The sequence below is a fragment of the Osmerus mordax genome, chromosome 2, assembly GCF_038355195.1.
Source record: "Osmerus mordax isolate fOsmMor3 chromosome 2, fOsmMor3.pri, whole genome shotgun sequence".
Classification (NCBI taxonomy): Eukaryota; Metazoa; Chordata; class Actinopteri; order Osmeriformes; family Osmeridae; genus Osmerus; species Osmerus mordax.
Window position 1 is genome coordinate 23495759 of NC_090051.1, and position 26597 is coordinate 23522355.

General features: G+C 48.7%; 1 protein-coding gene across 2 annotated transcripts; it reads right to left on the reverse strand.

The window, feature by feature from the left end:
- Nucleotides 1–34: 34 nt before the first annotated feature.
- Nucleotides 35–25795, reverse strand: slc4a3 (solute carrier family 4 member 3). 2 transcript variants are annotated; one of them, XM_067228291.1, is made up of 22 exons: nt 25742–25795; nt 21424–21574; nt 20654–20898; nt 19565–19719; nt 17978–18204; nt 13283–13428; nt 10842–11022; nt 9422–9557; nt 7174–7342; nt 6057–6159; nt 5389–5573; nt 4859–5081; nt 4222–4437; nt 3915–4063; nt 3492–3686; nt 3017–3229; nt 2422–2511; nt 2106–2272; nt 1457–1710; nt 1005–1174; nt 524–697; nt 35–134 (listed from the first exon to the last, which is right to left on the reverse strand). In XM_067228291.1, exons 1-22 carry the CDS (start codon nt 25793–25795, stop codon nt 57–59), a joined length of 3681 nt encoding a protein of 1226 aa, XP_067084392.1. In that variant the 3' UTR covers nt 35–56. The 2 variants fall into 2 exon arrangements, with proteins under 2 accessions (XP_067084392.1, XP_067084384.1); XM_067228283.1 differs by having other exon boundaries at nt 21424–21580.
- Between the last annotated feature and the right edge of the window lie 802 nt (nt 25796–26597).

Consider the following 26597-nt stretch of genomic DNA (forward strand, 5'->3'; position numbering starts at 1 on the left):
GTCTGTGTAGGAGCCGCTCTACCGGGTCAGGAGAGAGTGTAGCAGACCGGACCTTACTAGACAAGCATGTGAATTTCATTATACTCATCCCGCCCATCCTCATCAAAGTTAGGGGAGTCCTCGTCGGAGTCAAGCTGTGGAGGGGGAAACACGAGATGAGACTGATCTGGACTCATGACTCAAACTACCATTTCTTTACCATGATCACATGTGATCTTCTTGGGTTCCTTGTCATATGAACTGGCATAGATTGTACTGTATACACAGAACAATAAAATTCTTGCATGCAAGTAGGCTCTCAAAAATGAGAAACAGGACTCATGTATAAAAAAATAAAATAATACCATCACAATGAAGAACCACACATGCACACTCACACACAGGAACTAATCTGCCTGTGTCGGAAATTTGAAGTTGGAAACTTATCACTGGTCTGGTCGGTCTGTCTCCACCTAGAATTGCAAGCAAGATGTTTGCTCTGCAAGTCCAAGAATAAAATTGAATTCCCGAGTTTTCCACATACCGCCTGGAGCTCTCGCTCCTCGAAGATCCTGGCGAGGACGAGGCGTCGGAGAGGCACGGTGAGGATGAGGATGAAGGGGAAGGCCAGCGAGGCCACGGTGGACTTCACCACCCACAGCAGCACGATGCACATCAGCTGGATGATGGTGAACATGTTCATACGCCAGGTCTTCACCTAGGGGTCAGAGAGCGTTCATACACACGTACACATGCACGCACACACACACACAAAACCTAAGGTTTAGAAGTATGTATGTAAAGGCTTAAGGGTAAATAAGTGAAGGGACAGTAAAACATGCTGTGGCTCTGAGCGTGACAGGCTTTGATCCTGTCCCAGTGAGGACTGGACGGGCTCTCCACGCGTTCCCCTGCCTGGGGATATCTGACATGCATCTAGCTCCCCCTAGTGGATGTTAAAGCCTTTATTCTTCATCCAAAGACGTTAGCGTGCCCTCTAACCCAGCCCCCCCCAGCCCTGTTACCTTGGTGACGTAGATGTGGTCGGGGTGGTGCTTGGCGGGAGTGACCATGAGGGTGATGCGCTCGTACAGCTGGATGCCTGTGAGCGACGTGACGCCCATGTACAGGAAGATGCCAAACAGTACAGCCAATGGGATGTGGCGGAGAAGATCAGTCATCACGATGGACATTCCTGGAGGAACAGGAAGTCAGTGGAGGGGAGTCAATGTTTGGCTGAACAGACTTAAAGAGCAGCTTTACAGAGAAGCACAGAAGATACGCATATTATTGCATTTTAATATAAAACAAATGGTTTCCACCCTGATTTAAGATTCCAACCTCTAAAATAACTGTAATTGCCTCTATTTCCCCAGACCTTCCCCAGATCAATTTCCAACTTCTAAATCCAGTTGGATACATGTTGTTTTGTAGAGTTTCTTCCAGTACATAAAAGCCTGTTTCCCAGCCTCCTTACCCACGAGCACGGACACGACCAGGCCCGTCACCCTCTGCTCCTTCACCTCCTGGATCATGGGCTTCTCCCCGGGCGCCGTGGCCTTGCTCATCACCGTCAGCGCATTGACGTGCGTGACGGAGCGGACCGTGGCGGCCGTCAGCCAGGGCAGGCCGAACATCGGGCAAACGGCCCCCAGGGTGACGATCAGGAGCAGGTCCAGGTGGAACCCCGAGCCTTTCACCAGGCGACGCTCCTTCTTACTGACGATCAGCCTGGCGGGGTGACACGCAGGTCAGGTGACATGCAGGTCGGGTGACACTCAGGTCAGGTGACACGCAGGTCAGGTGACACGCAGGGCGGGTGACACGCAGGTCAGGTGACACGCAGGTCAGGTGACACGCAGGGCGGGTGACACCCAGGTCAGGTGACATGAGAGGATGTTTGTTGTTATTAAGTGAGTTTCATGCTTTGTTTTGTTCTACGGATGATTAGGCATTACTGTTTTATCCAGTCATATGAAGGTTTTATCTAGTCATGTAAAGTTTGTATCTTGTCATGTAACAGTTTGTACACGGTTCACACAGAACGTTCCCCCCGGTGACCAGGAACACCACATCATATTTCTGTTGGAGTTGAAAGGCGTCACCACGGTTACTGAGCTACTCACGAGGTAATCTGCGTCTCCATGAAGATGAGGATGAAAACGAGCAGCGCAGGGATGATGGACGCCCCCATCATCCAGGCAGGGAACGGGTGTTTGTCTCCGAACGGACTGATGAACCAGCCGCGCTTGTCAGGAGACGTGACGGAGAAGCCAGAAGGCACGTTCAGCTTCTGCAGGAGAGGAGGGGAGAGGAGGGCAGGGCGGAGAAACAGGAGCAGGTCTCACTGTGTTCCCTCTCTGGGGGAGGCAGCTAGAATGTACTGATGTACCGATTACTACTCTGGAGCTACACCCAGACACAAACGCACAGTGTGTTTACCTGAGTATAAGTATCAGGAATGGAGTAATCAAGCAGGACAGAGAACAGGATGGAGATGGGAATTCCAAAATCCCCAATGATTCTTCTTGCCTACAAACAGAGAAGTCATAAAAGTATTTCTCAATTTAGAGTATTCAGCATTTACTTTCTAGGGGGTAGAGAGGGTTGTCTGTTAATCGCAAGGTTGGTGGTTCGATCCCCGACTCCTCCTAGGTCATGTGCCGAAGTATCCTTGAGCAAGACTCTGAACCCCAAGTTGCTCCCGATTGGCAGGCTGGCGCCTTGCATGGTAGCTCGCTGCCGTCGGTATGTGTGAGTGAGAGTATGAATGGGTGAATGAGAGGCAAACATTGTAAAGCGCTTTGAGTGCCGCTAAGGTAGAAAAGCGCTATATAAATGCAGTCCATTTCTATATAATCCAATACATTTTATTTTGTCACTCAAAATTCTTCCATGATAGCAAACAAAAATATGCGATGATTTAACAAGCCTTGCTCCTTTCCCCTTTTGTAAACCGCTAGACAAATATCACGTACTCCACATTCTGATTTAGGGGAAGATTTCACACAAATACGTTAATAATAAAACATGTCACCTTCCCGCCCAGGAAACGGCTGTTTCGGAGCTTCCTGAGAAAGAAAGCCACAAAGAAGGTTCCGAGCATGAGCACCAGGGAGAGCAGGGCGGTGTTGGGCTGGTTCAGGACCGGCCCCTCCTCGTGGAGCAGCCCCCCCAGCACGCTGGCCAGGTCAGGGAACCCCTGGTGGAACGGAGGGTAGTTCCTCATCAGAGGATGCTCCTGGAACACCTGCAACAGAACCACCCGAGAGTTCATCCTCAAAACAACCGTTCCACTCTTGATTTTACGAACAGCTTCCGTTATCTGAGGTGGAGGAAATGCCCTTTCTTATTCAGAGCTTTAGTTCTGTTCCTTCAAACCGGTGTTCAACCAACAGAGCTGATTCAAGAGGTAGCTAGCTCGGTCTTTGAGGGATTGTCATGACAACAACAGCAGCTTGTGGTTTTTAAACTAAAACACTGGCTTAGGCCCGACTTTAGATGTGCTTTACCTTGATGAGCTTCGAGAAGGTCTCGTAGATGAAGATAAGAGAGATGAGGAAGGCGAAAATCTCCTGGGTGAAGGGTGAGATGTAGCGCACCAGGAAACTGCCCTCAGCAGCAACCATCACCAGGACGATGAAGATGAGCCAGAACCCAATCCACACGCGGCCGGTCAGGTACTCAAAGCCCTGGGACTGGCAGAACTGGGGGGGGGGGGGGAGTAAGACAGAAGGAGAGAAAGAGGTGAAGGAGACTGAAGAAACTGGAGAAAATTTGTCAAACTGTTTGTATAATTAAAATGGAACTCGAGAGGGGTCGATTTGAATCACATTTTACACTGCTGTTACATGAATCACTGCTAAGTTTCATAATTGAATTATACAATCCATTTAATGGGGCTCTGGCCCAATTCTTCTTTATGGTTCAGGCACCTTGTAGAAGGCCTCCTCAAACACGAGCAGGGGTCCTGAGAAACCGATGATGAGGAGGGGTTGTCCCGCCAACAGAGAAAATAGAACACCCAGGGTAGCCGTGGAGATGATGAGCTCAGAAACTCCCATCATGCCTTCTGTTTTCTCTCCTGTACAGACAGGAAGAGGAAAGATGTTGACACAGGTTTGGCATTTTCCTGCTGTTGTACAAGGTTTTGCTCTGAGTCTCTATCGAAGAAGGACAAAACAATGTTTGATTTCTAATACTAGTAAAAAAATAATAAAAAAAAGTCAAAAAATTCCATACCCAGCAGTCCTCCAAAGGTGATGGTGGGCGACAGGGCAGCAAAGTAGATGAAGATGACAGCTGCGACACACTGGACGTCCACGGCGTCCTTGAGGTCGCTGACGTAGCGCGGGTAGCGCCGGCGGATGTCGTGAATCAGACCTCCGAAGGGAATCCCAGAGCGTTTTAGAGGGTCGACCTCCAACTCCTCCTCCTCCTGCTCATCCTGGCTCGCCTCTAGTCAAGGACAAACACAGTGAAGGTTTTTTTTTCTAAACCTTTTTTTCCCACGCACAACACAAATGTTACTTCCCATCTCTGCTCTAACTTATCATATTAGCAACCCCTTCTAATTAGTCAAATTCAGTTCAATATAACTGTGGATTGGCTGAAACCAAAAGGACTATAGTGGTCCAGGAACAAAGTTGTAAATGGAGTCAGGGAGTCAGGTGGCTGAGCGGTGATGGAATCGGACTAGTAATCAGAAGGTTGCTGGTTCGATCCCCGGCTCTGCCTAAATGACGTTGTGTCCTTGGGCAAGGCACTTCACCCTACTTGCCTCGGGGAGAATGTCCCTGTACTTACTGTAAGTCGCTCTGGATAAGAGCGTCTGCTAAAATGACTACATGTAAATGTAAATATCTGTTGCGACATGAACCTTTAGTATCCTGGTCGGCCCCCGGTGTGGTGATCTGGTGCTTCTTGATCTCCCGCTCCTTCCTCTTGCGTAACATCTGTTTCTGGAAGGAGGCCACGGTCTTCAGCAGGTCTTTACCCTCCACGTCCGACGGTGGGATGACAATGCTGCAGTCCAGGAACTCGTTGATGCCATTCAGAAGGTCCTGTCTGTCGTCTGCGAAGTACGCCACCTCGTGAAAGTTCTGGAAAAATACACAAGAAAAACTAAAGCAAAAACAACATTTAATATTTTCTAAATAAAGTTCATGTATACACTACCATGCTTCAGGAAACTATTCACAGCCCCGGTTATTGAATTAGTCCCTTTTTCTTTCAGAAAGAGATAAGCAGTTGCTTAGACATAACATCCCACAAATAAAAGACTACCATGGCTCATATGGATTGATATTTATTAATTTTTCATACTTTAGTTTGGCGGCCCACCTGTATTACCCTAGTGTATTACTATTGCTGCCTACAGGTTGGGAATCGCTGTTCAAGCGGCTATACCTTGTCAGACATGAGAGTAGAGAAGGAGCGTCCGATCTCGTGGTAGTCCAGGTTGGACTGGTTGGGCCCCAGCAGCACGAACAAGAAGCGGACCGGCACCGGTACTTCCAGAACCGACTCGAGGAGGACGGCCTCGTTCAGTCTGACGAAGGCCATCGCCGGCTGCTCCAGAAAGTCCACGCAACCTGGAGGGATGGCAAGAGATGGCTAACGTACAAACCTACGATGCTAGCAACGATAACGATAACATTGTTGCATACTAACTACGATCCTAGCAATGCTAAGGTGAATCATGCTAGAGCTAACAGTGTTAGCACTGCTACAGTAATAAATGAATTTGTACTACTTTAGCATTATGTAACATTATGTAACACTCCAGAGACTGATTGGTATGGCACTAGTGCAAGCATATTGGATTGTTACTATCTGCAAGCAGACGGTATGGTTTAAAAGCATTTCTATAAACAACTGGGTTGTGCAAAATGTGTCTTTTCCACCAACTGTACACAGTTCAAGAACAGCAGGAGTGTACTAGCCAGCAAACCCAGAACAGGAGAGTACATGCACAAACCTCCCTTCCTCCCCCCTTCCTCCCCCCCCCCTACCTCACCTCTTCACTAGCTAGCTACTGTTGTTTGTGAATCCAATGGGAATGTTTTGTTGCTCACCCACTAAGACCACAGTTGCTTCGGCATCCTTGGGGATTTTGGCCAGGAGTTTCATGGATCTGGCAACCTGATGGCTGTCGACAGGAATGGGGTGAAGGGATTTCTAATTGCACACACGGAAACATGTGTTGGTCAATACAATATTTCGTTTTACAGACACCAATGTGATCATGCTTAAGAACAGAGACACACTAGCATGGTGAAGCATCAAATATGACTTCAGTATACCCATATCCTCAACAGTCAGTCACCTAATGATATTAAGTTAGGTCGTATATACCCTTCTGTAAAGAAGTCAAACTATCTTCACTAACCCAGCTCCTATTGTTTTAGAGACTGGATGGAGCTTACAAATGCAAAGCTTTAGCAGACACAAACGAAGGCTTTTTTGCATGTGTTGGTCTGGAGAGTGTTGCATTTACACAGTTACAGTGGGAAAGTGACAGCAGAGGCCTGCTAATAAACCTCTATCATCACAAAATGACCAGAACATTTTATTTTTATAGGTTGGTTTAAATTTGCCAGCATTGCAAGCCACGGGGAACATTAATGCTTCACAGTTAATGCATGAGGAAGTTTTAACTGGGAGCACCTGTTAGCTGACTAAGAACATAATTCTTGTGGCAGCTAGTCTAGGCTTCTCACAATCCAAGCACCACTTGCGATTTGTTGCCTCGCTAAAAAAGTTCTGATCTTGTATCTCTAACACATATAGCAGAATGGACCGAAACCAAGGATGGAAATGGCCTTAAATACAAACAGGCGATTCCCTGATTGACCCTATGCCATGATGTCAGAGACCCTGGTACCAGAGCATGACTGACCCTGTGCCGTGATGTAAGAGACCCTGGTACCAGAGCATGACTGACCCTATGCCGTGAAGTCAGAGACCCTGGTACCAGAGCATGACTGACCCTATGCCGTGATGTCAGAGACCCTGGTACCAGAGCATGACTGACCCTATGCCGTGATGTCAGAGACCATGGTACCAGAGCATGACTGACCCTATGCTGTGATGTCAGAGACCCTGGTACCAGAGCATGCAATTCTAAACAGGAAAAGCAGAGGACATAAAACGATGACGGCCAAGCAGACTCACAAACAAGCTCACAAACACCTCTTTTTCATGCTCCCCTGCTTTGGTCTCGTGGAGGTCCACATGGTCCTCTGACACCAGGGGCAGGGCGGCGTCCGGGACGTGGTTGTGGTTGCGGTGGAAGCTGCTGTGAAGGCTGTTGGTGGAGTGGTTGCGGTGGAAGAGGCCCTCCTTTTCGTCGTTGGGATGGCTGGAGGGGTGAGTGTCAGAGAAAGGAGATGGACCAGGAGGGGTGAGGCCCGTGCTTAGGGGAGGGTTAGCCTGGCACACAACAACCCAGATCTTTCAGTCCCTTCACCCGATAGAACTATGTTTAGCTTAATTTGCCATGAAAGTCTATAAAAAAGCATTAGTCAGGGTTAAAGTGTTAGTAAGTTTAGAATCAAGATCATGATTTCCTCATATTAGTAGACACAGTGGAAGGATTCGCCTGATGTGTGCATTGTTGAATGTGTTGCGATATACGGTGCCTTGGTGCGTATGCTAGTAGGTTGTGTATAAGTGTGTGTGTGTGATCTAGAGCCTTCAACAGTTTCATCACACTCCTGTTGGGTCCAGCAGTGACATCACTTCTCATTAGGTCTGCAGAGTCCACTTCAGACCGGTGGAGTTGGAGACCAACGAGAACCCAAACAATGGAACAAGGTGAGGCACCACACCACCCTGCACAGAGGCAGCATCCAGGGGAACCTTAAACAGCACTGCGTAAGCGCTGAGCTCAATCCTACAGCACCTTGATGTATTACTTTCCACATCATAAATTCATATCTTGGACTGGGGAGGCCAATTAGAAGTGCTTTCTTCCTCATGGACAGCAGCTGGTGACATGCTAGGAAACACTGAAGAAAGATCCAGACTGAGGGAGTGTGTGGGACGGTCTGGTGGAGAAGTGTGAAGTGCCTGTCTAGGGTGTGTGTGTGTGTGCGTGTGTGTGTGAGAGACAGGGTGAGGACATGTCACACAGACACACACCACTAGTGAGATACTGTAGTGTTTCTGGGTGTGGGTGTTTGTTCTGGGTGTGGACGGTCTGTGTGCACGAGGATGTGTGTGCACAAGTATGAGTGTGCACGAGGATGAGTGTGCACGAGGATGTGTGTGCACGAGGATGTGTCAGTGTGGCTTTATCTTTACACTGTTGAGGATCAATAAAAGAGTATGGGAACATTCTGATCCTCTCTCATCAAAAGCTATGCATCTTGGGATACATTACTGTATGGTATCACTCCCTATTAGCCACTGCTATAGTGAAGTTAGAGTTGAGGTTGTAAAAAGTCTACAGTAATATGACACAATCCATAGCATGTTAATCTCCGATTGCAGTAATCACCAGTGTGTTTCTTATTAATCTCCACATCAATCTCTTGCGAACAGGATGGCTTCATCAAACAATGTGGCAGCCACCAGTGAATTCAGGGATGACCCAATGTTAGTGAAAGGATTTATTGACCGACTATTGATTCTTAGCAAACAGTTAGTGCCACCGCACACTTCTAGTCTCCATGCACAGTGATGGACAGTACCCGTCTGTCTTCATAGAAGGCCCAAGTAGGGTAGCGAGAACCTTAAAAGTGCTAAGTGTAGAAAACAAACAAAAGAGAAAGATCTGGTGAAACTGGGAGTGTGTTTGTGTGTGGTCCTAGATGAAGTTTTCCAAACTCTGTTCCAAGAAGCTGCATGATTGGTGGATGACCAGACACATATTACTATTAACATCTGCCTGGAACTGACTTAATGTTCCTGTTGACAGGTTTACTGCTGACTCTGCAGCCCCCAGCCTTGCTCAGCATACAACTACAATACCACATTTAACATTCATTAAAGCTCCTTTTCATTATACAACATTGGTTTAAATGTATCGCATGGCATGGTGCTTGTTGACCAATCGGTTCGTGTCAGTTTAGCCAACATGGCAAATCAATAGGAAATTCTAGCTGGAGGGATATTGTGTGTGTGTGTGCGTGCTTTGTAGCTGAATGTTTATATAAAAAAAAAAAAACTGACAATGTACAGTTTCCCCTCTGGGCTGCTGCTAAATGCTACTCTGCTCTATAGTCCTACATTAATGAACATCCCTGATCAACAGTTCTCCATCTCTGTGTTTGACACCATCACAGTGTATTTCTACACGTATTTAATCTATATACAATACATTTGTTTGTGTGATTGTTGATCTGCCCAGAAACACCTCTGACCTGTGTTTGAGGAGCAGAGCTCTCAGGATGTTCTGACCTGTGTTTGAGGAGCAGAGCTCTCGGTATGTCCTGACCTGTGTTTGAGGAGCAGAGCTCGGAGCACATTGGCACGGTCTTCAGCTCGTATCTGGTCTGAGATGATCATGGTCTCCACCACCAGGTGCGCGATGCCTGGTAGCGTGTTCTTCTCCAGGTCCAGCAGAATGGCTCCTGGAATCCCACAAACAGTCCAGGATGAGAGAATCTTTAGGTGTGTGACTGCACATGCAAACACTCCTGCTTGTCAAAGTAACTGTGCTTGAACAGCAAGTATACTCAAGAATACTTCAAGTAGGAAATACGTTATCACTCAAGTGTACCACTAGGATGTTAACACTCCAGTATTCAATACTCAATACTCGTCATGGAATAGTATAATCGAAAACTCATTCAATGATACTATTCAATGAACCTATTACTATTCAGTACTCTTCAGTGAACAGTATACCAGTGTTGGTTGTGTGCGGTGTGTGTGCAGTGTGTGTTGGGTGTGTGTTGGGTGTGTGTGCGGTGTGTGTACGGTGTGTACGGTGTGTTGGGTGTGTTGGGTGTGTGTGGGTGGGGGGATGGGGTGTGTGTTGGGTGTGTGTGCGGTGTGTGTTGGGTGTGTTGGGTGTGTGTTGGGTGTGTGCGGTGTGTGTTGGGTGTGTGTGCGGTGTGTTGGGTGTGTGTGCGGTGTGTGTGCGGTGTGTGTTGGGTGTGTGTGCGGTGTGTGTTGGGTGTGTGTTGGGTGTGTGCAGTGTGTGTTGGCTGTGTGCGGTGTGTGTTCAGTGTGTGTTGGGTGTGGGTGCGGTGTGTTGGGTGTGTGTTGGGTGTGTGTGCGGTGTGTGTACGGTGTGTTAGGTGTGTTGGGTGTGTTGGGTGTGTGTCGGATGTGTGTGTGGTGTGTGTGTGCGGTGTGTGTTGGGTGTGTGTGTTGGGTGTGTTGGGTGTGTGTTGGGTGTGTGCGGTGTGTGTTGGGTGTGTGTGCGGTGTGTTGGGTGTGTGTTGGGTGTGTGTGCGGTGTGTGTTGGGTGTGTGTGCGGTGTGTGTTGGGTGTGTGTGCGGTGTGTGTTGGGTGTGTGTTGGGTGTGTGTTGGGTGTGTGCGGTGTGTGTTGGGTGTGTGTGCGGTGTGTGTGCGGTGTGTTAGGTGTGTGTTGGGTGTGTGTGCGGTGTGTGTTGGGTGTGTGTGCGGTGTGTGTTGGGTGTGTGTGCGGTGTGTGTTGGGTGTGTGTTGGGTGTGTGCGGTGTGTGTTGGGTGTGTGTGCGGTGTGTGTGCGGTGTGTGTTGGGTGTGTGTGCGGTGTGTGTTGGGTGTGTGTGGTTGTGTGTTGGGTGTGTGCGGTGTGTGTTGGGTGTGTGCGGTGTGTGTTGGGTGTGTGTGCGGTGTGTGTGCGGTGTGTGTTGGGTGTGTGTTGGGTGTGTGTTGGGTGTGTGTGCGGTGTGTTGGGTGTGTGTTGGGCGGGCGAGCCTCACCGTGAGTGATGGTCCTGCGTAGCTCCAGCAGGCTCCTGAAGGACAGCGAGGCCACGTGAGGCTTCCCCCAGCGCTCTGTGTCCTCCTCCACGTCCTCCTCAAACTTGATCCAGCGAGCCGTCTCCTTCCAGCGCATGTCCTTGTTCTTATCCACGATCAGCTCGTTCAGCTCCACAAACACCTGGGGAGCCAGAGCACGTTTACAAACGGCTGATTCTCTGTACACAGAGGTTAGGATGTTGCTGAAAAAGTTGAACTAGAATGTGCTGCTGAACATTTACGAACCAATGTCATGTCCTCTCTCTCCTGGAACATTCTAATGTAACGGTAACCGTAGACATTCAAACAAATGTCATGTATCGATTAAATGGTTAATAGTTTGATAGGGATTCAAAAAGATTCAGCCAGCCCTTTGTTTAGACAGATACTAAACAGTTATTATATAGTATGCAGTTTTTTTTATTACTGTACAGGAAACTTACACTATAGCTCCCTTTGGTCCTATTCAGTTTGGTCAGTCTAATAGTTATGTACAAATCGAGTGTTTTGGGGAATCAGTAAAAGAGGAATGGTGTTTCATCGTTTTGAAGCAATGCTGTCAGCTAAGTTTTTGGATATGGTGGTCTGTTAAAAAGCACTCTATAAATAGTTCTTGATCAAGCTAAAATTATACCCAAGACTGCCCTCTTATGTAATTAAATTAAACTAAATGTAATTTAAACTGACATTTGGCAGAAATAATACTGTTTCAGCCAAGAGGACCTAACGTGCTAACTTACAGTATTTTTTGGAAATAAAGCCGCGGTTTATACCCCACGTTTTTATAACAAAACAACAGTAGAAACACGTTAATGCTATGTAACCCGTTAAGGAGTAGCGTGGCACATATGTGATTGTTCGAATGCGGGTCTCACAGCGGAACGTCGCACATATGCGATTTCGAACATTCCAACAGAATATTTTCCGATGGACAAAAACTATGCCCCAAACGCTTTAATTTGGCTTAAAAATGTACTAAGGAGAAGGGTAACAAGTAACACTAGCATGGTAGTAGCATTGCTACGAGTATTATGCTAGCTAACTTAGCCCAGAAGCTAACTAAAGCTAGCTACTCTTTCGAAAGAATAACTTATGCTTTGGGGGCCGTCCGAAATTCGTGTCCGAAATGTTCGCACGTTAAAAAAAAACACGACCTCACGTTATGTCAATTGCGCTTACACACTGCCTCCGAAACTTCGTCCGTCAAAAAAAAGTTCATATCGGGTTAGATTTTCTGTGTTTTTCGCATCCATAGCCAGCATTTTGATAGGTTTTTGGGCAATTCAGAATCACCGAATTTTGAGGCTGACGATTGCGAAGAAACGCATAAGAAAATTTCGCACTCAGTGTGCAAGGGCCTAAAGGTAAATAATAGGGTTAATTCCCGGGCAATAGAAAACATACATTACGCACTTACTTACTTTCGTTTTCAAAGTGTGTTACACAACGGCATGCTGTAAAATCGCCTATACTCGTGCATTGCTTGGAATTGTTCCCGTATCAAGTGCGGCATATATTCCAGTGCGGTTTATTTTCCGCCAAAAAATACGGTAATTGTGCGTTCAGTGCTCAAAAACACACCCTGAAATTGGAACCTAAATACTTGATGCTTGCGGTAGAACATCTTCAAGAATCATGAAAATTGTACTTCCAAATTGTTGTATTTAAACAGTAACCTTAACATGATGCTCAGCTTTCAGCAGTGAATAGTATTATTGATAATTCAATCATTCATAAACCATCTACACCTATGAGAGTCGTCGATAAATAACGTATACATACAGCAGACAATTTCAACCCCCCCCAAAAAACCTACAGAGCTGGATTTGAACCTGGTCTGCAGTCAAATGCTCTAGCCGCTGAGCTCCACCCTAATCCCAGAGCGTGAGGCTGATCCTCTGTGTCTCAGAGGAACGTGTCTCAGAGGAGCGTGTCTCAGAGCCGTGTGTCTCAGAGGAGCGTGTCTCAGAGCTGTGTGTCTCAGAGGAGCGTGTCTCAGAGCTGTGTGTCTCAGAGGAGCGTGTCTCAAATGAGCGTGTCTCAGAGGAGCGTGTCTCAGAGCCGTGTGTCTCAGAGGAGCGTGTCTCAGAGCCGTGTGTCTCAGAGCTGTGTGTCTCAGAGGAGCGTGTCTCAGAGCTGTGTGTCTCAGAGCTGTGTGTCTCAGAGCTGTGTGTCTCAGAGGAGCGTGTCTCAGAGCTGTGTGTCTCAGAGGAGCGTGTCTCAGAGCTGTGTGTCTCAGAGGAGCGTGTCTCAGAGCTGTGTGTCTCAGAGGAGTGTGTCTCAGAGCTGTGTGTCTCAGAGGAGCGTGTCTCAGAGCTGTGTGTCTCAGAGGAGCGTGTCTCAGAGCTGTGTGTCTCAGAGGAGCGTGTCTCAGAGCTGTGTATCTCAGAGGAGCGTGTCACCTCGTGGGTTTTCTTCTCTGACACCTTCCTCTTCTTCTTCAGGCTGGACAGCGGGAGGGAGCTGGTGCTGCTGTGGGGGAGCTGGCATCGCGACGACTTCTTCACCAGGTGACGCCTCACCCCTGGGTTGTCTTCGAACCTGTGACCTTCACAAAACAACAGGAGCTGCTGTTAAAACTGACCGAAGAAGATCCGAGCTGAAAGGTCATCTTTGTTCAGTTGAAGGCATTCAAGAAATCGTATCTAGTGATTGATAATCAAATTTCCATTTAATAAAATAAAAAAATTCCATTAACAAATTTGATAGTTTCAAAGGGGAAGGAAAAAAAAACTAAAGACTAAGGTTATTACTTGCTTGTGGTTTGCCCCATAAAACTTGAGGCTATAAAAGTATAATACAATTTTCAAACAATGCAGTCCACAAACCATGTTTTATTGAGTTATATGTAATTGAAGCAATGTACTCATTAGGAGGAACCTGGTTTTCATCACGTGGATGTTGAAGACAGACTAGACCTTCTACGGACAAGACATGGTGGTTAGATGTACGGTTGGTTTATATAGTGTGTGTATACACGTGTGTGTACACAAAGTACACAAAAACTGAATATTGATTAAACAAGATGATTCAGTTGAAGACATCTTCACATCCTCCTGAGGACACAGGGAGATCAGGTTTGGTTTCTCAGACTCGAAACTAAATCTATTAACTTTCCATCTTGCGAGCTCAGAGAGTGTAAATGCACCCTGGTAGGAAGTGTGGGAGTTCTCCCAGGACAGCTGTGTGTTGAACTGGGTAAGACCTTCTTTGGCTGTTCCTTGAACAGAGCTGACTGATGGCAGAGCTGCAGAGTGGATAAACTGTAGTCAAACTGTAGGAGCACGGGCCCTGCTCACCGGATAAGTGCCTGGCCCTTGTAGGCCGTCCTCCAGCCACCCGGGCTCAAATCAGGCCATGGCCCCCCTCTCTCTCCCCCTGCCTTTCCTGGCACACTTCACTTAAACAAAACAAAGCATGAAAAACGCCTATAACTATCTTGAAACTCTTCCATGTGAAGGGAGGAGGTCTCCTCTACATGTTGCTGTTTGTGTGCAGTGGGTCAGGGTCATGGTCACGGTTGCAGTTCATTTTACTCAAAACATCTTGATCAGAGACACAATCAGTTAAATCAACCACTGTCCATGAGAAAGTCAATGTCAGTTACATAATACAAAGTGCAAGTTCTAGTGTATCTTCTAGATTGACCATCGTATAGACAGTATCAGTGATATACCACAGATTTACAAGCTTTTTTTGTCATTATTGTACCGTCCGTATTTTGCCCATGTCTAAATCAGCAAAACAAATACAAGACAAGCTGTTTTGTAGTTGGGGACCTACAGATGGTCAAGGTACACCTTTATGAGCTCCTCATGGAAACAAACAACTTGTGTATTTCTACAAAGCTGACATCATCTTTACAGCACCGATGCCAGAGCCACTACCGGAGTGTCAAACATAGCTATGCCAGTTAGAAAACCAGCAGCGGTTTGTCGATGGAATGTGTTTCGGCTCCAGTGATGGAGAATCCTGTGGCCGAATGGGGGTCACCGATCTATAGAGAACCAGAGGCCAGGATGAGGGGGAGGGAGGGGACCAGGGCGAGGGGGAGGGAGGGAGGGAGAGGGGACCAGGGCGAGGGGGAGGGAGGGAGAGGAGGGGTCTATTCACTCCCTGAGAGCGCAGCAACGTTCTGATGGCCATAACATCATTTCCACGCCATCCACTGACACTAATTAGCTTGTGTTGCTTCATAGGATCAATGGGAACAACTCTGACTCCACATGGATCAATGGTGGGAGTCAGGCCCCGTCCACAGGAGGGTGAGGCGCTCGTTCGACTCGTCACTGCGAGGGTATGAACGGAAAAACTGATGTGGGTTAGTGGCATCATGTGATGTGCCATGCCTGGAAACCCTGACAACCAACAGTCCCATGTATAGAAATACCATGACATGCAAAAAAATCAATTTGCTATCCCCATTATTACATGTTCACTAGTACAGGAACACGTTCCAGAGAATGAAACACAAAATCTGTCAGGGTGTAACAAACCGTTACAACCATTAATACAACCAATGAATCTGTATGAGTTTTCTCTGTAAACGAAGTTGGCTCCCAACTTAGTTCCACGTACCAGTTTGCTATGTTTTGCTACCAAAATTAGTTGTTGGGCATTTGTCAAACCCTAAACTCTCTTAAGTAACATTCCATTTTGCCAATGCTCTCCTACCAACAAGCCCAAAACCAGGAGTTGCAGATTCTGTGTTTGTCGAGTATCCCTGTTCCTGCAGAACGACACCCTGTTCCTCCAGAACGACACCCTGTTCCTCCAGAACGACACCCTGTTCCTCCAGGGTCCTGCAAATCCCAGAAGTGTACTTACTGTCTGTTTCCTCCGGTGAGCCCAGATGTGAGTGGATAGACTCGAGGAGGTCATAGTCGTCGAAATCCAAAACAAATTCCTCAAAGTCCCCAAAGCCCTCCATGTAGCCTGACATGCGATGTGCCGGTGGTGGGTGGCGGGTGGAGATGTTGTGAGCGAGGGCGCCCGTGCCCCGCTGGGCCCCCGCGGGGGGCTCTGCTGCAGGGTTCTCCAGGGTGCGCTCCCCCTCCGAGGGACCCCCAGTGCCCTCCTGCACGTCTGGGTCTGTCATCTCCCCAGCCGGTTCCTCCACCTCCCCCTCGCTCTGCCCCCGGACCCCCAGCTCATCCAGGGCTCCCCGATCCTGCACGTCCTGGTTTGTGGTGGCTCACGGGTGGTGAGGCTTGGGTTCTGACATACAGGACCTGTGGTTCAGGTGTCTAGGTTAGGCTGCCAGAGGCAGTTTCACACTCCTGAGCTCGAGCTTCTAACAATGTCTTTGTTCACAAAGTAGGTGTCGTGGCCATGCCCGGCTGGGACGCCGGACAGAAGCTTTGGTGTGAAACGCAGAACAATCCGTCACGTCTCGTAATCCCTTCAGAAAACTCCTTCAAGCTCCTTCAAACTTTTCCAAGCAGGTCCACGGGCCAAGAAATTGAGCTGAAATAGCGACGAAAAAAACAGATAAATGGGATTCCAGAAAACTACGTGCTCGTCCACCCGATGATGAACCTCAACATGTGTCACAACGTTGTCGGATCCTCAGAATGCACATGGGTGGAGCTGGACAGTAATAGAAGCTACGAGCTACGAGCTAGCCCCTGGCAGGATGTCCATCTCAGCACCAGAGAAGCTATTCCAGTCATGATCCTTCCACAGCGACAGAGAGCCACTCTCTTCATACAACATTCCAGCAGAAAATATCGATACAGAGCATTCCAGTTTTTTTCGACCGCGAGTTAGTCACATCAGCTTCTCTCTGTTCCATGATGTATATGGATAGATAGTCCATTGATCACAACCCTGCTTGGTGGGGCAGGGTAAGCCTCATTTAAAGGGGTCACGCCCCTTCTGGGTTTCATGGCGGCCTCCTCTCCCTGTGCTCTCAGAGCTACCCTGCAGGAGAGATGCCCCGTCTGCAGAGAGAGACAACATGGTGCCGGGAAACTAGCCTCCTCTCCTTCACCCGTCTCCATGGAAACCGTGATTACCTTTAATGCTCTCGCGTCACTGGCTTCAGTTCAGTTCACTGACTCCCTGCCCATCAGGTTTTCAAAAGAACAGAAAGCTGCAGGTACTTCATCTCACCTGAGCCTTACAGACTACAGTCTGGTAACTGTGATACAATATCCTATTGAACTCGCTTACTGTAGTAAAACATCATGTGGCAAAGATGAACATAACCAAAACGGAACAGTTTAAAATAGACCTTCTACAACAGCCTGCCGACAGAAATCAATGACCCAGTTTGTGTAAAAACTACCATTCACATCCATCCCTCTATTCATCCACCCATCCCGCAAATGAATGAACGCAAAATATGGATTGAGTGAAACAGAAGTGGACAGGATATGAGAGGTGCTTCCTGTCTCCTGAGCCTGGTGGAGGCCTGGCCGGGCGGTGGAGGCCTGGCCGGGCGCTGGAGGCCTGGCCGCTCGATGGCTCCCTGTGATGTGAGAGCAGAAAGGGCCCAGGGCAGGGTCACTGCTGAAGGAGAATCGACTCCTCTTTGCCTCTGTGTTAATTATTGCCCCGGGTTTGTTTCAACTCGCCACACATGACCCCCCCTCTCTATCTCTCTCTCTCTCTCTCTCTCTCTCTGACACTGTCTCTCTCTTTTTCCCTGTCTCTCTATCTATCTCTCTCTGTCTGTCTCTCTCTGACACTGTCTCTCTCTCTGTCTCTCTCCTTCTGTCTCCCTCCCTCTTTCAGTCTCAGGTTCTGCTTTTCTGAAAAAAGTATTTTATTTCCTTAATTATACCCTTTTCTCACTGTGTAACCCTCTCCCTCTATATTTCTCTCTCTCCACTTGCTGAATACACCCTTTAAACTACTTAACTTTTAGCGTCAGTTGTCCCTGTACAGAGACACACTGTCACCAGCCTGGAAACATCCCAACACACCTAGTTAGGGGTCAGAGTTCATCAGAATGTTAGAGACTCTCTCTCCTGACCCTCACCCTCCTGACTCCTCCCAGTACCAAAATGCACATGTATACACACACGACACACACACAACCACACACACAACCATACTACCAGTAAATAACCGCTAACAGCAGCGGGCCTCACTCTTCATGTCATCCAGGTCGGCGCTGGCCAGCATCTGGGCCTCGGCCTCGTCGGTGGGAACCTTCTGGTAGACGGCCGTCTCCAGGGCGGTCATGCTGCCGATGCAGACGCGCTCTCGCAGGTCGTAGCTGGCCCGCTGCGCGCCGGCAGCCCGCTGGGGGGACGGCCTCCGGCGGAACCAGCCCAGCGTGGTCACGGCCGGACCCAGGTCGGCCGACGGCGGGAACCTGGAGCAGGGGAGAGGAGGGGCATGGTTGGATGGGTGGTCAGTGGTTGTTTAGAGATGCTGGGGGACTGGGGGGAGGGGTGGTTAGAAGGCTTGTGAGGCTGGGGTTTGAGCTGTGCTGACTGTTTCAGGCTGTGTGAGGTGGTATAGAAAGGCTTGTATTATCCGATTATTATATTTTTTTTACATGTGGAATGATTGTTTGGGATGAACAATTCGATCCATTGGGAGTACTGTTAAGCCGATTTTTCATTCACATTGTATCAAAAGGGAGTCAGATGGCTAAGCGGTTAGGGAATCGGGCTAGTAATCTGAAGGTTGTTGGTTCGATTCCGGGCCGTGCCACATGACGTTATGTCCTTGGGCAAGGCACTTCACCCTACTTGCCTTGGGGGAATGTCCCTGCACTTACTGTAAGTCACTCTGGATAAGAGCGTCTGCTAAATGACTAAATGTAAGAGTAAAAGAATTAGCGTGGAACTTTACATTTACATTTAGTCATTTAGCAGACACTCTTATCCAGAGCGACTTACAGTAAGTACAGGGACATTCCCCCTAGGCAAGTAGGGTGAAGTGCCTTGCCCAAGGACACAACGTCAGTTGGCTTGACCGGGAATCGAACTAGCAACCTTCGGATTACTAGCCCGATTCCCTCACCACTCAGCCACCTGACTCCCCAACTTTACAGATTGTAATTTAAGGATTCAAATACTGTGATACTCATAGAAAATTGGTTTCCATAGACTGACATGTCAAGTGCTAGAGACTGGGGGGAAAACCCCATTACAATCAAAACCTGTTTTACAATCTAAATCTAAAAGCTTCTTGACCATGCTAGTATGACATCAAATCAGGCTGTTAGCAGCAGTGTGGTCATCTGCCAACAGAGGGCGCTACATGCCAACACCACAGCCTCAACCTGCACTGCTGTCCTCAAAGCCATCAGTAGCTTTCATAAACAATAGCGTAAAATAACATGACATCGGCAAAATGTTTCTTTCAGCATTGCAGCAAACCCACTGGATGAAATGCTGAGGGGATGTTTCCCATCAGAGGGTTAGAGAACCTGGACCTCCATCCTGTCCTGCTCTCCCAGCATCTGATACATTATTCAAGGCATTACCAAATAATTAATGTTCTGGTGGATGTGTGTGTGTGTGTGTTTTGTTTGTCCTTTGACAGATCATATCTAGGTGAGAGTGCCTGCTACAAGCCATTAGACATGCACGCAGACACACGCACACACACACGCACACACACATATTTGTTTCAATCAGTTATGATGTCTTTCCTTCAATGAAGGAAGGGAAGGAAACAGAGGAAGGAAGAGAGGAACGATTTCCAACAGGACAAGGGCGCACCTGTTGGGTGACTCCTCCTCCACCTGCTCTGGTGTCACTCCTTCCTCCTCCTTCTCCTCTGCTGGAGCGCCCTCCGGAGGCTGTTCTCTCTCCAAGTGGAAGGTGGTGGTTGGCGGGAGGGGGGGTGCTAAGTCCTCCTCGCTCCCCAGACTGAACTGAGACGAAGAGGAGAGGAGGAAGTTAAGAGGGAGAAGAGAGGAGAGGAGGTTCAGGGACAGGAGAGTAAGGTGAGAGGAGAGAGGAGAGGAGGTTCGGGGACAGGAGAGTAAGGTGAGAGGGAGAGGAGAGAGGATAGGAGGTTCGGGGACAGGAGAGTAAGGTGAGAGGGAGAGGATAGGAGGTTCGGGGACAGGAGAGTAAGGTGAGAGGGAGAGGAGAGAGGATAGGAGGTTCAGGGACAGGAGAGTAAGGTAAGAGGGAGAGGAGTGGAAGTTGGTAACATTGGTTATTCAGTACATACTGTGACAGTAGGGAAGGAGAGGATTAGCACAACATATTTCTGTCTTGTCTGAGTTATTGTTCTCAACTTGCATGATTCTTGACACTAATTGGCGTTGACATGTCCGTAGCAGTTTGTCATCTGCACTTACTGTACAAATTACCTTGATGTAAAATATCCCACTTGGTGTTTGACACAAAATACTCTGTCAGAGCATACACATAACAATCAAGGTTAAAATAAATCCATCAGAATCCATTGAACTATATTCAATACTCAGATTTGTCAGTCTAGGACTAGAAAAAAAAATCTACATATAAATGTACTGTATAATAACTTTACCTTTTCAACTCCTGCTTCATTGTGAATATCAGCCCTCTCTCTCTTTTCGCTCTCTACCGGTATCTTTCTGTTCTCTCTCTCACTGTCATTCAGACACCTGTTAAACTAGTACTTAGAAAGATTTTCATCTTCCCTGTGTCAGCAACCTGCTCTTTCTCACAGGGCTCATCCGAGTGAAAGGCGTGCCCTGCCTTCTCTATCAAGAACTCTATTCTAAGACAAATGACAGTTCCTGTTTTCAAATATGATTTGAATGGACCAATAATAAAACAGATAAACGTGACTGGTCCTCAGGAACAGTCCCTCACCTGTGATTGGTCCTCAGGTATCTCCAAGGGTGTGGATGCAAGGCCTTCAGCCTCCTCCCCGGCCTCCTCCTCGTCCTCCTCCTGGATGGTGGGCGTGACCTCGGAGGGCGGCATGGACGTCTTCTTCTTCTTGCGCTTCTTCTTGCGGCGGCGGTCCATGCTCAGGGCCCTCCTGCGCAGGCGCTGGGGCGGGGGCAGGTGGGTGGACAGGGGGTGGTGGGTGTGATGAAAGGTGTGTCTGTGATCTGATGAGAGAGGTCAAACATGACAACCTCCGTTGAGGCTGTGTAACCCTCATTAGCAGACTGTTTCTAGAGCAGTGTGTTTCTAGAGAAGAGTGTTTCTAGAGCAGTGTGTTTCTAGAGCAGAGTGTTTCTAGAGCAGAGTGTTTCTGGATCAGAGTGTTTCAGAGCAGTGTGTTTCAGAACAGAGTGTTTCTAGAGCAGTGTGTTTCAGATTAGAGAGTTTCTAGAGCAGTGTGTTTCAGATTAGAGAGTTTCTAGAGCAGAGTGTTTCAGATTAGAGAGTTTCTAGAGCAGAGTGTTTCAGATTAGAGAGTTTCTAGAGCAGAGTGTTTCAGATTAGAGTGTTTCTAGAGCAGAGTGTTTCAGATTAGAGTGTTTCAGAGCAGTGTGTTTCAGAACAGAGTGTTTCTAGAGCAGTGTGTTTCAGAACAGAGTGTTTCTAGAGCAGAGTGTTTCAGAACAGAGTGTTTCTAGAGCAGAGTGTTTCAGAGCATCATGTCAGGATTCACGTTTGGCTCTGCTTACACTCAAAGTCCTTCTCGTTGTAGTTGCGCCCCATCTTCTCTCCACCACAGGAGGAGTCTGAGATGATGTCACCAAACCTCTCCACAGACAAAGCCTTCTCCCAGCTCCCCTCCTCCTCCTCCTCCTCCTCCTCCTCATCCTCCTCCACCACCTTTACCTGGGGAAAGAGAGGACAGAGAGGAGCCGGGATCGAGGGTGGAGAGAGAGGGGGAGGAAGGGAGAGAGAGGGAGGGAGATGGAAAGGGAGGAGGGAGTAGGGAGAGAGAGGGAGGGAGGAGGGAGTAGGGAGAGGGAGGGAGGGAGGAGGGAGTAGGGAGAGGGAGGGAGGGAGGAGGGAGAGAAAGGGAGGGAGGAGGGAGGAGGGAGAGAGAGGGAGGGAGGAGGGAGAGAAAGGGAGGGAGGAGGGAGGAGGGAGAGAGAGGGAGGGAGGAGGGAGTAGGGAGAGGGAGGGAGGGAGGAGGGAGAGAAAGGGAGGGAGGAGGGAGGAGGGAGAGAGAGGGAGGGAGGAGGGAGTAGGGAGAGGGAGGGAGGGTGGTGTTGTGAAACGATTGACAAGAGATAGGAGGAAAAGAGAAAGGTATGAGGATGAGAGAGAGAAGGGCAAGTGTAATAGGTTTATTTACAACATACAGCTTTCACAAGCTACTAAACAGTTAATAGTTCCACCGGCTCTGTCTCGTTGCTAGGAAACATCAATGAGACAATGTATACCCATTGTGGAGAAGAAACATCTACAGTGGTCATAGTATTTGTTCTTCTACTTCTGCTATATGACAGGATTTTACAAAAATAGCACGAAAACTGAACATTTATTTGCAGAGACGCCAGGTGCTGTGACTGTGAATGAATTTAGCTCGCTAATATTTAGCTGTGCACGCACATTTACACAGGGAGGTGGGCTGTTACTTAGTAACTAACTCCAGATCAGCCAATCAATACTACACACTGAGAAGTGGGGAAGGAGGCTAATGCTCTACAGGGTCCCTGTGGATCAGCCTAGCTGCTGGGCGTGTCTGGAGAGCATCTCTATCATCTGATAGGTCGTTAAGTTTAGGGTATGAAGCTGTCGCTGCATCTGATTGGTGCAGACATTATGGGACGCTGGTCAGTTCCTTGTTTTCTCAAATTACATCCCCCTCCCCCTTACAACCATAGACATATATATATGTCTATGCTTACAACCCCTCTGCTACATAATTAGCAGTAGTTTGAAGGGACCAGAAAGGTTTCTATCTGAATTGTGTTGCCGTACTCTGACGGTTTTCAGCTTAGTGTGGGCAGCTAGGAGATGAACGTGCGTTAGCATAGAAGGCACTATATCATGTTTCTATGTGCTTTATAAAGGGTTTTAACCAGAGCCTCTGTTGTGTAAGATCATATCATATGAGCTGAGGGGGGCAGGGGCTGAGGCAGGGGCTGAGGCAGGGGCTGGGGCAGGGGCTGAGGCAGGGGCTGAGGCAGGGGCTGGGGCAGGGGCTTGAGCAGGGGCTGGGGCAGGGGCTGAGGCAGGGGCTGGGGCTGGGGCTGAGGCAGGGGTCTGGGGCAGGGGCTGGTCACAGATGGGACCCCACCCTTCAGTCAAGACAGCTCTCCAGGCTTTCATGTTGCACTTTAAGGTACACACACACACACAGACTGTACACACATACACTGTACACACACATAGACACACACACAAGCACAAACATCAATCCATCATATCTATTTATCTAGCACGTTTTAAAAACAAGTGTCCACCAAAGTGCTGTAAATCAAACTAAAGGCAATGCCGTAGACATTGACTACACAGGACATAGCAATACGACACCACAGGAAAACGTCAACACACACACACACACACACACAGAACTACTGAGTCTGTAGGCTTTCGGATCCCATGCATGGATTATAGATAATATTTCATAGAGGTAGTACAGTAATGATGTCCTCATACTGCATGGTGAATAGATATGTGGGGCAGACACAGATATGTTTCTGTCACCAGTCCATGCTCTCATTAACATGCACTGTGAAAGAGAGAGAGTGGCAGACTTCTCCCTCCCTTTTATTGTGACGTTATTTAGTGGTGTTGCTTCTATTCCTGCGTTGTGTTTCTTGACTAAAGAGTCGAGGACAAAGTCGTATGAAGGACTTTAATCATTTATTACAGTTGCTGGCCAAGTCACCGTGCATCATAATGTTTCAGGCAGCCATGTCTTGTCTCTGTCTGTCTCTGTCTGTCTGTCTCTGTCTGTCTCTGTCTGTCTCTGTCTGTCTCTGTCTGTCTCTGTCTCTCTGTCTCTCTCCGTCTCTCTCCGTCTCTCTCCGTCTCTCTCCGTCTGTCTCCGTCTGTCTCCGTCTGTCTCTCTCTGTCTGTCTCTGTCTGTCTCTGTCTGTCTCTGTCTCTCTCTGTCTCTCTCTCTCTGTCTGTCTCTCTCTGTCTGTCTCTCTCTGTCTGTCTCTGTCTCTGTCTCAACTGCTCTTTCTTTAAGTTCACAAACAGGTTCAGACTCTACAGAGCGCACAGCTTAAACCAAAATGGGTCAATAATCCCTCTTTTTTTAAATAATTTTTTATGACGATGCCGGTGAAGCTGGAGTGAAGGGTATTTTAAACTGCTAAACTCAAACCCAATGTGCCAGCGTGTTTAGCCCAAACCTACACTCTGTTCCCACTCCCCTTTCCTCAACACGAGCACAATAAGCTCTAAACACAAACCCAGTTCGGAAACACACAGCATAGGAAAGCAGCCAGCCCTAAACCTGAGCATGGCATTGTAGTCGCAACACAATGGTGAGTGAACAGCCTGTCTGAACACTGGATCGTGTTACTCTGGGCTACGCATTTGATCTGCCCTTTAGTGGGCATGATAAATGTGGTCTTGAATGAGCAGGGTAAAGGGAGTGGGGTTCTTGTAGTGATGACAAAGGTGAGTCTCAAAAGTCTCCTGGTGGGTTTGTTCTGGTTATAGTGGTCGTGGTGTAGAGGGGGGTAGGTGTGTCACCTGTAGATTGGGGTGCTGGGGGGTTCTGGGAGGTAAAGCAGGCAGGCGAAGCTCGATGAAGCGGTACATGTGGACCAGCTGGTGTGACTGGACTGTAACACGTTACTTCTTGTGAAACCTGCAAATGTTTATTTTCTTTGCATGTAAGCCTCTAACCCCAGCCTCTAACCCCAGCCTCTAACCCTAACTCTAACCCCAGCCTCGAACCCTAAGGCAAGTTGTTTACTGTAGTAGCTGCTTTCAAACGTGTTAGCTGTAATACTCCACAAACATATTCTATATCAGCATCCCATCCTTTTATGAACAAACCAAATATGTCATGTTGTCTGCATGCACATGAACACACACACCCAAAACACACATGCACCAACACACACCCTCGTGACCACCCCCCCCTCCCCTCCCGCCCCCCTCCCCCAACCACTCAGACGGTGGTGCCACATCCGATACCCACTAGGGGGGCAGGGGGGGGCTGGGGGATGGGCAGAGTTAAGGGGGTTAGGGGGGCGGCGGAGTGTTTACATAAACCACCAGTACGCCAGTGGCAACACCGGGGGCCATCTGGGCCTGAGTCACTATGGCAACATCACCCTCCAGCTGCAGTCTCTACATCAGCCTTGCTGGAGAGAAACCATGGGGGTTAGAGGCTGGGGTCCTGAGGGCTAGGGAGGCTGTGGTCCTAGGGGTTAGGGAGGCTGTGGAGGCTGGGGTCCTGGGTTTATTATTATTTAACATAACGTTAATGTTATGTTTGGTAAATTGCCTCGACGACAACTCGTTTTCATGTATTCGTCACAATTTCCTCATTCCGCAGCACATTTTGAAGCATGTGAAGACGACTCCCTCCCATCAGTGCTGTGTGCACACACGGTTCATCATGAGCTGATTCAACACTCTGCTGCCGGGACCATCCAGACCCCTCCAGTCCCTCCCTCAGCCCTAACCCAGCAGCCATCCAGACCCCTCCAGTCCCTCCCTCAGCCCTAACCCAGCAGCCAGCCAGACCCCTCCAGTCCCTCCCTCAGCCCTAACCCAGCAGCCAGCCAGACCCCTCCAGTCCCTCCCTCAGCCCTAACCCAGCAGCCAGCCAGACCCCTCCAGTCCCTCCCTCAGCCCTAACCCAGCAGCCAGCCAGACCCCTCCAGTCCCTCCCTCAGCCCTAACCCAGCAGCCAGCCAGGCTGCCTCGCCTGCTCTCCAGAGAGCTGCTGGATGAGTCATCGGAGCTCTAAGCCATTTCATGACACATTCAACATTCAACTCCAGTAAATAGTACACTGGTGAGAGAGAGAGAAAAGTGCAAAAATGAAGGACAAGAACATGACGTGTGTCTTACCTGCTGCAGGTTAACCAACACATCTGTCTCAGAGGCCCCGCCTCCTGTAGCCATGGAGACGGAGGTGGCAGGTCTGGGGGGGGGGAGGGTGTGGGGAGGGGCTAGGACAGGACTGGGTGTGGCTGGGGGAGGAGAGGGGGAGTGGAGGGAGGGGGATGGTTGGGGGGTACAGCAGCAGGGGGTCAGGGATCAGCCCTTCTCTTTCTCCGTGGGGGTTCCTGGAAGCCCGGGGGGTGGCATAGCCTGCAGAGAGAGGGGGCGTGGAGGGGCTGCAGTTACTCATGTACCACACGCTCTCATCCACAGTCTCATGCAGGTCGTGCATATAGAAAGTACAGTACAAAATCAAGGATCACTAAGTGCACAGTTCCAACTGTGTTCCCTGAGCCATGGAACAGGCCGTATGTACCAGAAACATGGAGATGTAGCCACATGTCAGCTAGCACACATGGAGATGTAGCCACATCTCAGCTAGCACACATGGAGATGTAGCCACATCTCAGCTAGCACACGTGGAGATGTAGCCACATCTCAGCTAGCACACGTGGAGATGTAGCCACATCTCAGCTAGCACACGTGGAGATGTAACCACAACTCAGCTAGCACACATGGAAATGTAGCCACATCTCAGCTAGCACACATGGAGATGTAGCCACATCTCAGCTAGCACACATGGAGATGTAGCCACATCTCAGCTAGCACACGTGGAGATGTAGCCACATCTCAGCTAGCAGACATGGAGATGTAGCCACATCTCAGCTAGCACACGTGGAGATGTAGCCACATCTCAGCTAGCACACATGGAGATGTAGCCACATCTCAGCTAGCACACATGGAGATGTAGCCACATCTCAGC